Here is a 17,194-nt window from a genome sequence, read left to right on the forward strand (position 1 = left end):
CTATTACTTCCTATATAAGGGGTTGGAATGAAATGCAATCCGGGTTGGTTCCACCATTAAGCGGATTAGGCCGCTGCTTAAGACCCCAGCCCCCAATTAAGAAATATTGACAAAGATTTATTTCACCAAAAAAAAAAAAAAAAAAAGGGGGAAGAAAGGAAAATACTAGGCGCTCGATCTCCTGGTATTTTTTCGGTGTCCTCCTAATTGTAGGTGAATATTATTTTCTAAAAACTAAGTAAGAGAAATAATAAAAACTTTTTTTTTTATAGAAAATAATATTTCAGTTTTCTAACAAAATTCACCTGAATTATAGGAATCCCGTCATGGGATATAATAAATTACAGTTTCCCTTCAAAGTATATATATTTCTTCACCAGGCACCAATAAGGAACTTAGTACAGGGCAAATGCACAAGCCAATAGAGCAAACATAATTGACCGTTGCGTTATTGACGTAGGCATTCGACCGTTGTCTTTCCTGAGGAAGAGACCTTGGTAAACAGGAAGATTGATTATAACCAGTACCCCACATAGAAGAATCTGCAATGCAAATGGGTGTGAAAGCAAATTTTGCATTTCCTTCTGCATAATCACCCTCTTCATTCCTCCAACCAAACAGAACGCATTTAACAATGCAAGTGTTGCTATAATGGTAAACATTGGGGAAGAAGCACCGAACTCCATGAGCTCTTCCTCGTATCTCTGTGAAACATCATCGTCAGCCACCTTTGCCGTGACGACAAAGGCCGACGTTGTGAACCCCAGTAGTTTTAGGATGTTGTCAAAGAATCCAAAGAAAAAGGAACTAGTTCTTTTAAACAGCCACATCCTTTGATCATTCCACCAGCCTAGGAATGTGCCCCCCAACCAAATATATTCTCCAAGACAGTATGCGCGGTGGACAGAGATGACAAATGCAAATGGTAGGATCCATGGATTTGAAATCTGTTAATCAGTGCATCCATGCAAGATAATTAATTGTTAACAATCAATAATAGGCAAAGTTCCGTTCAAGTAATAAGTATTGTACCTCTGGAAACAAGGAGATGCCTCTAAGCAGGCATAGGGATGGCACAACGACGTAGTATAGAGTAGGCAAGCAAGTTGGAGCCCATAGCAAATAGATACAGTATGACAGTTGATGCTTCAGGGGAGTCTTTTTGTAGCCATGCACAAAGGGACAGTACCTTGAGGCAAAGATCTGAAAATCACCTTCACTCCATCTCTTAAGCTGTACAAGTGACTGCAGTAGGGTTGTGGGAGCAACTCCAAGGAACCCCTTCCTTTCCGGGTTGAAATATATTGACCTCCAACCTCGACAATGTATAGCTAATCCTGTGAGGACATCTTCTACTGCACAACCATATTTCAAACCCATCTGCAAATCATATATGTGTGTGAGAGAGCTTCATGTACATGGGGTTAATTAATTACGAGTAATTCTATTTAGTAGACTGTTATATGATTGTGATAAGTATAACTGTCTACTAAATAGTATTTTTTCGAGTGTTGTTTTCATAGGTAGAGAGAGAGAGGGAGAGAGAGAGAGAGACCTCCTTTCCCCACTGAGTGTTGTTTTCATAGGTACAACTTGCAAGAACTTTGCATGTTTCTTCTAGAACACTCGCACTCTCTTCTACCTTTCTATCATTCCATTTCCCTCCCTTCCAATCTGCCTTAAATTCCTTGCCGTACTTGTGCCCACAAAGAGTGTCTCTTCTGTGAAAGCACCCGGTACCAATATACAATGGCCCTCCATGTCCATCAAATCCTGGATTCTCCACCTTTTGTCGCCATGCATACAAAAAGTAGAAATTCCATTAAGATCTTCTCTCTCATCAGAAACCTACAGGTTTAATTAATACACATGTTTGAATCATTGTAAGTTGTTTGTTAATGCTCGCTCACCTCCTTAGCTACTTTCATGGAGCTACCGTAAACATCATTCTTTGTAATGTTCTCGAACGCCTGTGGAAACTGTACGAAGCCAATCTCATGACCATTTTCTTCATCCATAAAAAAGCACACAGCATCTCTCGCTGAGTCTGAATTGTTTGAGTACATGTCGCAGTCCACATTAAGAATTATCGGACCATTGCTTATCAACGATGACACCCTTATCTGTTTTTATTATTATTATTTCCATAAAACATACAAAAGCTATTAACACATGAATTCTATGGCCATGGATATGAAGCTTAAGTTGCATGTGGAGTGGATATATATGATGTATGGCTTACCAGTGCATTCATGGCTCCTGCTTTAAAGTTATGGTGGTACTGTGGTTTCTTTTCTCGTGCCAAGTATACCAGAGTTGGCAAAGGTTGTCCATCAATATCCACAGCCTTGGGGTCTTTTCCATTAATAAGTATCTATGAATTGAAATAGTAACAATTAATTCTATTAAGCAAGTAGGAAAATTGAGTAAATTTTAGAGGTGTAAATTAATTAATATTAATTCCATAATTTCAGTGACAACGTAGAAAGTACTTGAATAATGGTTTGATGATCACGACGGCTTGAAACCTTGTTCCACTCACTAAATCCCTTGTGTTCTTTACGTACTTCTTCTGAAATTTGGCCTCGCTTTGTAGTCGTCTCAATCCGTTTCTTCATGTCTTCATATGATGTCTGTAACATGAAACCGGATATTATTTTCTATCCCTGTGTGAATTAAAAATAAAAGAAAGATTTTTTTAAAATATATATATATATATATATATATATATATATATGTAAAATGCTTGTCACTTGACTTTCAGCAAACGAATTTGCGGGATAGAGTAGGGGTGACAATTCGTGTTTATGTGTCAAATTCTTTTATATATATAGGTCAATTATCATAATCTGACCTAATTAATTAAACGAGCCGGTCAAACCCTTTAATACTAACCCTTTAATTTTATATAGAGTAAATGTCGGGTATTGTCAATCCTAAATGCCTCATGCCAGGTTCGGGTCGTATGACCAGTGACACGACCTTGAATTAAATAAAATATAATAATAATAAGGTATATTTTGTTAGTTTCTATATACCATCATTTTATTGTATATATAAAGTATAATGAAAAATTAAAATTAAAATAAAATATTTTATAATATAATATAAAATATTTTATCACAAATCGTTTCACAGTAATTCAATCTCAAGCTTTGATCATTTGATACCTTTTATCCAATTAAACATCTGTGGTTTAGCTTCGTTTGTTACAATGTTTTGCAGATTTTTTTGTTTTTAATTTGAAGTGTTTTAATGTCACATAAAGATAAAGATGAAAATAGTTTCAGCTATTTTGTATTTTGAATTATTTATTAATATTTTTGAAAAGAAAATTAAGAAAAAAGAAAACAAAAGGTTGGGCTCAAGATGGCCTAATTTGAATCTCTATACACTAAAAATGTTCAGAAGTGAGTTTGTTTCAGGTGATTTTCCTTATATATATATATATATATATAGATAGATATATATAATATATATATATATAGAAAAGATGTTTATAGTGCTCTAACTATTTGAACAGTTGCACCTATGTATTTTGGTGGCCTCTATTAAATCTCCTACACATGGGTCCAGGGCGTGATTAATTATCACCGTACTAGCTACTACTCCATGATGAATCATGATCAATATAGTGCTCAATTATTGATCATGCATAGTATCTCCTATGGTCCATTCTGGAGACTGGAGACTGGACCATATATTCCGTGGAAAGGCATATATGCATCAAAATATATTTAATTGGGCTTAGAGTAAAGTTGGCAAATTTTTATATTATCCGCGAATTCGACACGAACTCAACATGAAATTAACGAGTTAGAATTAAATAACCTTAACCATTTAATTAAATAGGTCGAGTTAAAACTGTTACATATAAATATTATACGCATGTCTTGATATGACTCGAACCTATCACATAAACATAACTTGTCACGCTACTTAAAAGAGCCAAGTTGTAAACACAGTCGCAATTGGCAGCCAGCAGGGTTAAGACAGCATTCTGAAAGGTCCCCCTTGAACTATATATGTCATACACATATGTTTTGTCTAGTTTTTGGCCAAATGTGGACCATTACCAAGAATGGAGGGTGGAAATTGAAGGGGAAATGAAGGATTAGCTAGATATAGTTTTGCAAACGGAACAGATTTCGTGTGTATGGCTAAGAGAATGACCTATGCTAATCTGTTTGATTTCCATGACTGATATATATATATATATATATATATATATATATATATATATATATATATAATGGAAATCAAACAGATTAGCATAGGTCATTGTACGTATTTGATTTGGTGTCCATTTACCACCTATTGATTAAAATGGTTAAATTAATAATTATTTAGTCTAAAAATATAAGCTGATTAAAAATAACGAACAAAATTATGTATGCTTCATTAGTTAATATTTTAACGAGATGTTATAAAGTCTTTGAATTCTGTTTTGATCCGACATTAACTTATTGTTGATTTATCATGAAAGTTGAAGTCAGTAAATGTACTTTAAAAAAACAAAAAAAAAAAACAAAACAAAACAGAACAAAACAAAATTAAAAGTTTAAAAGCAGGCAGGTGATGTGAAATTGACGTGATAAATGATATATATTTAATTAATTAACATATCAAAACAAGCCACTGATCAAGACAGTTTTGTTATTGTTGCAAGGCGTCCCACCTGGATTTCTCAGCCCCAAGATACTCGACGCCTTGGGTGAGAGCTGGCATATTCTAAGTGGTTAAGAAATGGTCTATCTTTGCGTGCAAACGGCTTAATTTCCTAGTTCTAGATTCTAGTAGTAAAGATGAAAATCCATGGAAGATATATATACCTTGATGGATGACCACTCTTTGGCCATGGCAGGATCTTCAAGCGGCTCAGCGGCTGTGCGGAAATAAGCCTCCGGCGATCTCGGCTCCACTTTGAACTTGTTGCAAAACGGAAGCCAAATCTTTGAGAAACGTGAGGCCTCTACCATAGCGTAAAACGTCAAATCCGAACCGCCGTCGTCTGAGAGATAAACGCTTAGCTTTTCAGGCGGATAGTCGTAAGCCATGACTGAGAGGACGGTGTTAATCACCATAGATGGCGGTTCTATCATGGGGTCTGCTGTACACACGAATATGTCTATCCCCGGCAGAGCCTTTTCGTGTCTGTTTATTGCATGAACAGTAAACCATATTTAGCAAGTAAAAGACAAAAAAAAAAAAACACACACACACACAAATAGTACGCTAATTAAATATGTCAGAGAGAGAGAGAAAGAGACCTGAGAGAGAGCCTGTCTTTGAAAGTCGAACGATAGATGAGATTCCAACGGAGAACCACAGTGATAAACCAATAAAAAGAAAACCAAAGCTCCGAAAGAAATAATCCGATCCAAACCCATCTTCCGGCTTCTTCTTTTGCTGGTATATAGCTCACTCTATATACAAAGATCAAGCATATACCCACCAAGATTGAAAACGCATAAATTTGTAAAGGGATACGTCCCTTGGCTGACTTTGTTACAAAAAGAGGAAGATGATCATTTATCTCCATCTCTCTCTCTCTCTCTCTTTCTTGCTCGAGCTCTCTCGAGTGTTGCTTAGAAAAGTGTGTGTGTATAATGCAACCAAAAAAGAATGAGTAATGCTAGGGAGAAGCATTTTATCAGCAAACCATCCGCATGGTGCTGAGCTGTCCTGGTTAAGTGAACTATGGTTATCAGCTTTTTTTTATAAAAAATAAAATAAAATCACGCCCAGAAGAGTGAAAGTCAAAAGTGTGATAGGGTTTCAAATTTTTATTTTTTCCCCCAAAACCTTTCCCCGTCCTCCTCTCCCACACTTCTCCCTCCCGCCTTCTCCCATCACCAAGCACTGCCGCCACCGAACAGACTGCCACCCACGGCACCAACTCAAAATCCGGAGACGCCACCCAGCCACCACCGGTGACGCCCGGTGAGTTGGAGAAGGTATGTATAGATGATTTCATTGTTTTGTTGGTTAGAGCTTCTTTCATTTTGAAAAAAAAAGAAGAAAAAAACCAGTCAGTTCGTGGGTTTTGGGTTGTTTGTGAGTTTTGGGTTATTTTTTCATGTTCTTCGATTCTATACAACTCCCTGAAAGAATGGGTTTCGATTTTGCCGAAACATCATCGATTTTTCCGTGTCCTTCGATTCTGTATAAGTCTCTGCGCGAATGGGTTCCGATTTCGTCGATCTCCATCTATCCAAGCTCTCTCTCTCTCACTCTCACTCTCACTCTCTCTCTTCTGCCCATTGTATGGTTTTCATCTGCATCTGCATCTGCATCTGCAAGCTGATTTTGTCTTTGGAAGCAACTAATGAACATGAAAAATATTATTGAAGCTCTTTTGTCTAAAAATGCAAAAGAAAGTTTTGATTCCTTTGTGCGTGTGGCTGGTTTTGATTGTTAACATTCTCGAATTTGTTTGTGTTTTCTTTTAGTTGTAGCTAGTTGTGAATGTCAAGCTACACATGTGTTTGATGAAATGTTTGTGAGAAAATTTATTGCCTTTAGAAAGAGCTTTATTTATACAAAAAAAAAAAAAAAAGAATTCCTTTCATTTGTGTTACTGCTGCTATTCACAACTAGCTGCAGATAAATTTCCTTATCAAAAGAAAATTTTCCTTTCATTTGAAATAACTTGAAGCTAATGTTCTGTTTCTTATTTTCAGATGTAAGATTTTGGGCGGGATCAAGGAGAAGCAGAGCTACATGCTCTTTAGAGGGATTTTCAAGAAATTCAAAAGAGCCCGGGTGTAAAGGATGATAAACGATGGGATTTGATTTGATTTTCAAGAACTACACGTTGTCATGTATTAGCCATTTTTCTGATTTGATTTGAGTTTTAATTAGAGAATGTGTTGTTTGAAGTTGCAAATTATTTGTATGTGGACCACTGTGCTTGTGAAATTGGTTACGAAAGGTTGTGTAGATGAGTAAAATTTTTTTTGATGAATGTGATTCGAGTATTGATTCGGTTATCACTGTCCAACAACCTCGATCTTTGATTAATGCCTTGTATGTATTACTGGTTAAAGCTTCTATAAATTTTGGGTCCGTTGAAACTGAAGATGAAATAGAAGCACTATGAACTCTTGTACGTTGCAAGTTATGTCCAAATCATGAAATGCCTTTACCCTTGTGGATAAGATTAAAGAAGCAACCAAAATCATTTGTTCATTTTAACAAACTCTATAATTTCAAGTATTACATAAAATCAACTTCAAGAAATATAAATAATTTGTTTTTTTTCATCATCCTCAAAGAGGTACGAACAATCAAAAAGGTTACAATCCGAGATTCTCAATGCAACTTCAAGCGTTTCTCATTTTCATTCATTTTATCATCATTGATAATAACTCTCTCTGCAACAACAAACTATGTCTCTGCAAAATAAGCAAAACACTAAGAACTATGAGTAGTAAACACAGAAGCAGTAGTATCAAAAAATGAAACGAGAAACCCAGGTTAAAAAAATTACCAAAACAAAAACTAGAAATCTCATTTTCATTCTTCTTGTTGGTGCGTGGTAAAACCAGAAAATCAAAAACTAGACAAAAACAGAGAAACCCACGAAGACCAAATGTCCAAGAATTGTTTTCAAGAAATATACCCATCCAACCAACCACCGAAAATCAAAGGGATTAAAATCTTCAAAACTATTGAGTGAAGCAAAACCGAAGCAGGGAGCAAAAGAAATCCCCCCACCTAGCCCATTCGGCCATGGCAGAAAGAAGACCCATGACCAATCGGCGCTCAACCGAAAAGCAAAGGAAAAATCGTACTAGAACTAACTAAAATTCCATTTCTTGTGTTTTTTTTTCTCCTCAAAATGAAAGATTTATCTAGCTACAACTAAAAGAAAACACAAACAAATTCAAGAATGTTAACTATCAAAACCAGCCACGCAAACAAAGGAATCAAAACTTTCTTTTGCATTTTTAGACAAAAGAGCTTCAATAATATTTTTCATGTTCATTAGTTGCTTCCAAAGACAAAATCAGCTTGCAGATGCAGATGCAGATGAAAACCATACAATGGGCAGAAGAGAGAGAGTGAGAGTGAGAGAGAGAGAGAGCTTGGATAGATGGAGATTGACGAAATCGGAACCCATTCGCGCAGAGACTTATACAGAATCGAAGGACACGGAAAAATCGATGATATTTCGGCAAAATCGAAACCCATTCTTTCAGGGAGTTGTATAGAATCGAAGAACATGAAAAAATAACCCAAAACTCACAAACAACCCAAAACCCACGAACTGACTGGTTTTTTTTTTTTTTTTTTTTTTTCAAAATGAAAGAAGCTCTAACCAACAAAACAATGAAATCATCTATACATACCTTCTCCAACTCACCGGGCGTCACCGGTGGTGGCTGGATGGCGTCTCCGGATTTTGAGTTGGTGCCGTGGGTGGCAGTCTGTTCGGTGGCGGCAGTGCTTGGTGATGGGAGAAGGCGGGAGGGAGAAGGGTGGGAGAGGAGGACGGGGAAAGGTTTTGGGGGAAAAAATAAAAATTTGAAACCCTATCACACTTTTGACTTTTACTCTTCAGGGCGTGATTTTATTTTATTTTTTATAAAAAAAGCTGTTAACCATAGTTCACTTAACCGGGACAGCTCAGCACCATGCGGATGGTTTGCTGATAAAATGCTTCTCCCTAGCATTACTCAGAAAGAGAAAGAGAAAGAGTTGAAGGACGACAATGATGGATATAAGGAGCCAACCAGAAGTGACAACATTGGAATAAAGGTACAACCTAGTGGAGGGGCACGCGAGGAAGACTAGCTACTTTGAGAGTCAAGCTTAATATTACTCTTCAATTTTGATATTTTCAGCAGAAAATGACTAAAACGGGAAAAAAAAAAAAAAAAAAAAAAAAAAACCAGAGTAGGTAGAAAAGGTTGGTCCCGATTTTTTATATTTCTTGTTGATAAATCTCATGTTATCCAACATTATTAAATACAATTTGTGGAAGCAGACTGTTTGCTTAGAACACGCATCGATCTTCATCGTATAATAAACTAATAATACAAGTTTATTTTGATGATGCTCAATTGGTTATCTAAGGAAACTTCATCAAGCCCCTCCGAAGTTTCAGCTGATTTGACAAACACCCCTTAAATTTTAAAAACTCTTACTTAGGCCCCTGAATTTTGGTTTGCTCTCACTTTGGACCCTTCAGTTAGCTTTCACCGTTAAATTGACATTTTATGCCTATTATACCCTTAACCAAAATTACACCGTTTTTGGCTCCAAAACTACACCATTTTGAACTTCAAAGCTACATCACCACCTAGCCTAAAACGACGTCGTTTTGAGTATAATATATATATATATATATATATATATATATAAGCAAAATATATTAAAAAAAAAAAAAAAAAAAAAAGGTCGAAATCAGCCGGTCTGGGGGTGGTCGAACCACCCCCATGGCCAAGGAGGTGGTCCGGCCACCCCCAAAAGGCCAAAAAAAAAGGGGAGGGGGGGGGGGGAATTGGGTGTTTTGGGGGTGGCCGGACCACCCCCAGACTGGCCAGGGGGTGGCTCTAGCCACCCCATACAGGCCAGCCACCCCATACGGCCTGTAGAGGTGGCCGAAACCACTCCCAGCCCCTTGGGCCACCTCCAAAACACCCAATCCTTTTTTTTTTTTTTTTGGAGGGGGCCCTTTTGGGGGTGGCCGGACCACCCCCTTGGCCATGGGGGTGGTTCGACCACCCCCAAACCGGCCAAGGGTTGGTCCAGCCACCCCATTTTGGCCAAGGGGTGGTTGGAGCCACCCCAATTTCGTCCTTTTTTTTTTTTTTTTTTAAATATTTTGCTTTTTAAAAAATTAATACCTAAAACGACGTCGTTTTGGGCTAGGTAGGTGTATTAGTTTTAAGGCACAAAACGGTGTAGTTTTGGGGTAAGGGTAAAATGAGCATAAAATTTGACTTTAACGTTGAAAACTACTAGAAGAGTTCAAAGTGAGAGCAAACTAAAGTTTAGGAGATCTATGTAAGAATTTTGGTAATTCAAGAAGTGCTTGTTAAATTGACTGGAAATTCAGAGGGGCTTACTAAAGTTTCCCCTTTGGCTTAATTAGCTGAAAACAAAGGTTGAACAAGGAGCCGGTGATCATCCAATTAAGTCCAAACCCTACATAGTTAATAATAGAGTCAAGAAATTTATCTAATACATCAACAAAACGTGGCATGGTCAAACATCATAACAATTCTAAATTAATGGGCACACATCGATCTTTGTTTTCCCAGCCCATTTACTACCTTGATAATCGAATTGCTGTACCTTATCAATCAAACCAAAAATTATGTGTACGACGTCGATGGTATCACATAAATCCTACAACTATTCCGTTGCATACAATTAATTGGTCAAACCTAATAGTTTGGTGAATTCGAATTTGAATGTTGGTTGCGCGCGTGACGCCATTCATAAATAAAACCGACAAAAATGTACAACCGAGCCTTTAACAGTGTACTTGCATAGGAGCCTGCAAGTTGCTTGAACTCTCAGTTTGTCATGAACGGTTGTGAAGGAGCCACGTGCATGTACATCAACAACATAAAATAAAAGTGCCTCTCAATCGTGGCTATTTTGGGATGGTTGATTCATGATTGCCCCTCAACAGTCAACACTACAAAAAAATGAGGAGGTGGTTTGGACTACTTAAACATGATTTTGGATGCGGTCTAGTTGTCACTTAAGGTGAGGGGTACAGGTCGCTCGCGAGTCGCGAACTACCTCAAAAAGCTTATTTTCAAAGTGATCGAACTATCTCAACTTGTTTTGATCAGCGCCCCCATTCCAAAATATTTGGGTGGCCAATTAATTATATCGATCCTACCAATTAAATGCTTTTGGTAATAGGCCAGCTGGCATGTTGGCATCATTCTCCAAAAGGGAAGTGAAGATGTTTTCTAAGCATGCATAGCTTGTTACAAAGCCAGATGGTCATTTCTAAGAGAAACTTTTGACTTTATCATTTTTTTTGGAACAACATTCATTTGACGTATATAGGATACAACCAATTACACATGTCATTACGAACATTACAGTTTCCCCTGAAAGTATCAGTAAATATATGCGAACTCTTGGTAACTAGAAATGGTTCCTTAATTCGAAGTATTCTAGAGTTTACTTGGGACCGACAAGTCATTTAATAGAGGGCCAATGCACAAGCCAACAGTGCAAACATAACTGACCGTAGTGTTAATGAGGTCGGCATGCGACCATTGTCTTTTCTGAGGAAGAGACCTTGGTAAACAGGCAGATTGATCAATACCAGTATGCCACACAGAAGAATCTGCAATGCAAGTGGGTCTGAAAGCAAAGCTTGCACATCCTTCTGCTTAATCACCCTCTTCATTCCTCCAACGAAACAGAACGCATTTAGCAATGCAAGTGTTGCTATAATGGTAAACATTGGAGAAGAAGCACCGAACTCCATGACCTCTTCCTCGTATCTCTGTGAAACATCATCTTCAGCCACCTTTGCTGTGATGACAAAGGCCAACTCTGTAAATCCCAGTGGTTTTAGGATGTTGTCTAAGAAGGCAAAGAAATAGGAACTAATTCTTTTATACAGCCACATCCTTTGATCATTCCACCACCCTCCGAATGTGCCCCCACACCAAACAAATTCTCCAAGACTGTATGCACGGTGGACAAAGATGACAAATAGAAATGGAAGGACCCATGGATTTGATATCTGTTAGTGCAAGATGATTTCATTAGCAATTAATGAAAGTTAAATATTTTTAATAAATTCAATTATTTAACTAATTATATTCTAACACGTACCTCTGGGAATAAGGAGATGCCCCTAAGCAGGCATAGGGGTGGCACAGCAACATAGTACAACGTGCCCAAGCAGTTTACAGGCCACAGCAAATAGGGAGAATATGAAAGTTGAAGTTTAAGGGGCATCTTTTTATGTCCATACACAAGGGGACAGTTTGACACAAAGACCTGAAAATCACCTTCAGTCCATCTTTTATGCTGTACAAGTGACTGCAGTAGTGTTGTGGGAGCAACTCCAAGAAAGGCCTTCCTTTCCGGATTTAAATATACGGATTTCCAACCTCGACAATGTATAGCTAATCCTGTCAGGATATCCTCCACTGGACAACCATACTTCAAACCCATCTGCATGCAAATCACGATATAGCTAAATATGAGATTCATATATATGGAGTTAACACGTACGTGCGAGAGATCCAGAGAGAGAGAGAGAGAGACCTCCTTTCCCCACTGAGTGTTTTTTTCATAGGTGCAACTTGCAAGCTCCTTGCATGTTTCTTCTATAACACTCGCACTCTCTTCTACCTTTCTATCAATATTCCATCTCTTCCAATCTGCCTTATATTCGTTGCTGTACTTCTGCCCACAAAGAGTGTCTCTTCTGTGAAAGCACCCGCTACCAATATAGCAAGGCCCTCCATTCCCATCAAATCCTAGAAAATCCACCTTCATGATCACCAGACATATATATATAGTACCAAAGATAGAAATTAATTCCGTTAAAATCTTCCCGAGTCAATTGCGGACATGGTATTTTAAAATCACTCTAAAAATATATAAGTTATTCCTCACCTCGTTTAATATGTTCAAGGAACTACTATAAAGATCATTCTTTGTGAGGTTCTCGAAGGCCTGCGGAAATTGTACGAAGGCAATTTCACGACCTTTTTCTTCATCCATAAAAAAGCACAAAGCGTCTCTCGCTGCGACTGAATTGTTTGAGTACATGTCGCAGTCCACATTAAGAATTATCGGACCATTGCTTATCCGCGATGACACCCTTATCTATTTGTTTGATTATGACGACAAAATATTAAACAAAAACTATTTATTAAATGGTTATAAAAAAAAATACAACTGTAAATATGTTGCGTATATATATATATATCACGTATGGCTTACCAGGGCATTCATGGCTCCTGCTTTGAAATTATGGTGGTAGTGGGGCCTCTTTTCACGTGCCAAGTATACCAGAGTTGGCAAAGGTTGACCTTCAATATCCACAGCCTTCGGGTCTTTTCGATTAATAAGTATCTATGAATTAGTTACAACTCTATTAAGTAATTAAGTAAATTTTGAAGTTGTAAATATTAATTCCATGAAACAGTAGTGACAACGTAGTAAATACTTGAAGAATGGCTTGATGGTCTTGTCGGCTTGCAACCGAATTCCACTCACTGAATCCCTTGTGTTCTTTTCGTATTTCTTCTGAAACTCGACCAAGCTTTGTGGTGGTTTCAATCCGTTTCCTCATGTCTTCATATGATTTCTGTAATAAGAAATTGAAGATAAAAGAAACCAAAAAAAAAAAAAAAAAAATCCATGGAATCCAGTAACAAGATGTACCTTAATGGATGACCACTCTTTGGCCATGGCAGAATCTCCATGCGGCTCAGCAGCTGTGCGGAAATAAGCCTCCGGCGATCTCGGTTCTACTTTGAACTTGTTGCAAAACGGAAGCCAAATCTTAGAGAAACGTGAGGCCTCTACCAAAGCGTAAAACGTCAAATCCGAACCGCCGTCGTCTGAGAGATAAACGCTTAGCTTTTCAGGCGGATAGTCATAAGCCATGACTGAGAGGACGGTGTTAATCACCATAGCTGGCGGTTCTATCATGGGGTCCGCGGTACACACGAATATGTCTATCCCCGGCAGAGCCTTTTCGTATCTGTTAACGTTTAGCAAGTAAAGCACTTGCTCCATCAATACACATGACACATGCATTCACATATTAAATATGCCACAGAGAGAGAGAGAGAGAGAGAGACCTGAGAGAGAGCCTGTCTTTGAAAGTATAACGATAGATGGGATTCCATCGGACAACCGTAGTGAGAAACCAATAAAAAGAGAACCAAAGCTCTGAGAGAAACAATCCGATCCAAGGCCATCTTCCGGCTGCTTCTTTGGCTGGTATGTAGCTCACTCTGTATTCAAAGATGAAGCATATACCCACCAAGATGGGAAGGGCATAAAGTTGGAAAGGGATACGTGCCCTGGCTGACTTCGTCACAAATAGTGGAAGATGATGATCATCATTACTTTCCATCTCTCTCACTCTCGCTCTGTATCTCCCTCCCACCCTCAAATGCTAGCTACTTATAATTGAGCTGGAGTGCATATGCGTGATGTGTATTATACCACCAAAAAGAATTAAAAACGAAAAGCATATAATATAGTAGGAGCCAAGCAAAAGCTGGATTATAGTAGGACAAAACCAAGACTAGTCAATTACGTACAGCGATTTCAAACTTGGCGACAACACATATTTAATTGAGGAGTAACGTCAGAACCATCACCGTCAGAGGTGTGGTTTATTGGCCTAAAAAAAACCATAATGTGCGGTTGAGATTTGAGAATCTTTAAAATTTAAAATGGCTTACATCACGTATTTTAAGAGTAATTTTAGAAGTTTTTTTTTGGTGTTACTTTTTTGTTTTTTAAAAAATGATGTAACTTTTAAAATTATCATTTAATTAAAATTTAATAATGATTAATTATAAGTTCAAAGGTTATTTTATAAGACACATTATTTTTTGAAGGACACAAAAATAACACAAGATTGACTTATAGTATTACTCCGTATTTAAATGACATTTTTTTTGTTATTTTTTTAGTAATTACTAATTAGTATAAAAAACTACAAGTTGCACGCATATATTACTCTTTAGTAATAATATTACTCCATAATTGAGAAGAAAAAAACAAAGTCGTAAAGACGAGTTTGAAAGTCAAGCTGTGTATTATTGGTCCATGTATTATATGGAAGGGTACTGAAGTGTGCAAAAAAATATTTTTTTAATTAAAAAAAAAAAATTGCACAGGCGTGCCTCTGGAAAGCGAAAAGCTCGTTATAGTAATTAAGAGCCAACTTCTAGAGTAGTAAGAATTTCAATAGGAAGAAATATCTAGATTTACATCTTTTCTCTCCGAGGAATGCTTCACTTCATTCTGCCCACCATCTCCCCACCATCTTCACTTCATCATTTTGATTTTTTCATAAAAAAAAAAAAAGAAAAGAAAAAGAAAAAGAGTAGAGAGAGGAGATGGTGGGGAGATGGTGGGTAGAATGCAAAAAAGCATTCTCCTTTCTCTCCGCCTTTTACGGCAGCAAGATTCAGCGTCTTTTTTGTATGCTTCATTAATTTCCGTTTTTAATGGATTATTTTATATTCAGTTTGTAGATCTAGTCTTTTTAATTTTAAATATGATCATTTTCTTCTGCCAAGACTTGTTTTTCGAAGGAATGTCTACGATTCTGAGCTCCTCCACTACTACTTGTGGGGTTTTTATTTTTTATTTTTTATTTTGTTTGTCCTAACCTTCAGGTTGATGATAGATTTGTTGTCATGGCCTTCAGGTTGAGGATGGATGGAGTAGATCGGTGTGGGGCTTAACTCTCACAGCTGAATTTTTAGTTTCTAGTTTTTTTTTTTTTTTTTTTTTTTTTTTGTATTTGGGCTATCCATATTCTAGATCTAGTTTGTACGAATTATATATATTCTTTAAATGTAATTGTACATGGTTAACAGAAGCTTGAAGTCATTTTTATGACTTTGTAACCTTCATAGCTTTTGACTATGACTTTTCAGAGCTTTATACTCATTAAATTTCATCAATGGAAGTTTCATATTAAAAAATAAATAAATAAAATTACACGAGTAGTCCTAATTGTATTCTCCTAAATATGACGTAATTTTTAAAATAATTAATAAATCAAAACTTAATAATAATTATCTCAAATTTAATAATATTTTTAAAAATTAAGTCACATTTAAAAATATTAAAAAATACTAAAAGATTCTAGTACTCCTAGAATTATTCTCAATTGCACAGCAACTAAAAAGTCGTAGAGAGGCATATGTGACAAAGACTAGTTTGAAAGTCAAGCCGAATATTATTTCACCCAAATTAATAAATTTGGAGGAGAAAAAAAAGACAAAAAGAGGAAAAAGAGAGAAGAAAATATTGTTATTATCTTTTGTTAAAAAAATCTAGAGTTAGCACTTTGTCCCTTCACCTATTCAAATATATATAAAGGATTAATATGTTCAATTAGTATTTTAATAAATATATATTTAAAACATTTTAATTATTCAAATATATTCTTCAATAATTTCAATTATTAACAAGTAGTCCATGGGTCGGTTTTGTTGAAATATTTTATATTTTTTTTTTTAAATTAGGTTTATTAATATTTTTCTTAAAAATCTATTTCTCATTATGTTAGAATATTTTTATTCTCAGTTATTATATTTCTCTGTAAGGTTTATTCACTTCCTTAATTAGTTTACATCTATTTTAGGGTTTCTTGATCACTACTCATTGTTTATTTATAAATAAAGAGTTATGTAATATTATTTAATATATTGAATATACAAGATGTAGTCCACACTCCGCTCTCTCAATCTATTCTTTCTCTTATATATATATATTCCAACATGGTATCAAGTCTTATGATGTTTTTCTAGTGTTTTATGGCATTCTCTTTTGACGATCTCCCAATTTTGATGTGATCCACGACTCTTTTCATTGGTGAATCTTGGCACAATGTGATTTGGATCTTCACCGGATTTTTAACGGTTAGTTTTCGTTCTCTGGTCTCATTGTCAGTTGCGGGTTAGCCCTTCACCAGATTCTTTTGGCCGCTTGTCTCTGCTCTCTAGTATTTATCTGGCCGTCACTTTCAGCCCTTCTCGTCTTTCATGTCGGCGAATCTTGGCACAATGTAGTTTGGCCCTTCACAGGATTTTTAACGGCTAGTTTTTGTTCTCTAGCCTCATTGTTAGTTCTGGCTTGACCCTTCACTGGATTTTTTTAGCCGCTTGTCTCCGTTCTCTGGTATTTATCCGGCCGACACTTTCAGCCTTTCTCGCCAGCATTGCCTTATCCAACCATCAACTGTAGATGCCTTTAATTTCTTCTCTTTTCCGAACTCAAGCTTACACCTTGAGTTTGAGGGGGTATGTTGGAATATTTTATATTTTATAAATTAGGTTTATTAATATTTTCCTTAATAAATATTCTCCGTTATTATATTTCCGGTAAGGTTTATTATCTTTCTTAATTAGTTTAGGTCTACTTTGAGGTTTCTTGATCACTACTTATTGTTTCTTTTATAAATAAAGAGGTATGTAATATTATTTGATATAGTGAA

General features: G+C 36.5%; 2 protein-coding genes and 1 long non-coding RNA gene across 4 annotated transcripts; all 3 read right to left on the minus strand.

Moving 5' to 3' along the window:
• Positions 1 to 287: 287 nt before the first annotated feature.
• Positions 288 to 5,597, minus strand: LOC132170304 (cellulose synthase-like protein E6). 2 transcript variants are annotated; one of them, XM_059581230.2, is made up of 8 exons: positions 5,271 to 5,597; positions 4,833 to 5,154; positions 2,493 to 2,633; positions 2,243 to 2,374; positions 1,911 to 2,123; positions 1,556 to 1,786; positions 1,033 to 1,380; positions 288 to 947 (listed from the first exon to the last, which is right to left on the minus strand). In XM_059581230.2, exons 1-8 carry the CDS (start codon positions 5,540 to 5,542, stop codon positions 396 to 398), a joined length of 2,211 nt encoding a protein of 736 aa, XP_059437213.2. In that variant the 5' UTR covers positions 5,543 to 5,597; the 3' UTR covers positions 288 to 395. The 2 variants fall into 2 exon arrangements, with proteins under 2 accessions (XP_059437213.2, XP_088373142.1); XM_088517016.1 differs by lacking the exon at positions 1,911 to 2,123.
• A 1,621-nt stretch (positions 5,598 to 7,218) lies between these two features.
• LOC132188620 (uncharacterized) lies at positions 7,219 to 8,525 on the minus strand. Its single transcript, XR_009440902.2, has 2 exons — positions 8,355 to 8,525; positions 7,219 to 7,397 (listed from the first exon to the last, which is right to left on the minus strand). It is a non-coding gene; the product is annotated as an uncharacterized LOC132188620 (long non-coding RNA).
• A 2,584-nt stretch (positions 8,526 to 11,109) lies between these two features.
• LOC132170305 (cellulose synthase-like protein E6) lies at positions 11,110 to 14,130 on the minus strand. Its single transcript, XM_059581232.2, has 8 exons — positions 13,809 to 14,130; positions 13,387 to 13,708; positions 13,169 to 13,309; positions 12,943 to 13,074; positions 12,613 to 12,825; positions 12,259 to 12,486; positions 11,821 to 12,165; positions 11,110 to 11,728 (listed from the first exon to the last, which is right to left on the minus strand). Exons 1-8 carry the CDS (start codon positions 14,084 to 14,086, stop codon positions 11,177 to 11,179), a joined length of 2,211 nt encoding a protein of 736 aa, XP_059437215.2. The 5' UTR covers positions 14,087 to 14,130; the 3' UTR covers positions 11,110 to 11,176.
• Between the last annotated feature and the right edge of the window lie 3,064 nt (positions 14,131 to 17,194).

This window comes from Corylus avellana, chromosome 1 (assembly GCF_965113065.1).
Source record: "Corylus avellana chromosome 1, dhCorAvel1.hap1.2, whole genome shotgun sequence".
In the NCBI taxonomy this organism is placed as follows: Eukaryota; Viridiplantae; Streptophyta; class Magnoliopsida; order Fagales; family Betulaceae; genus Corylus; species Corylus avellana.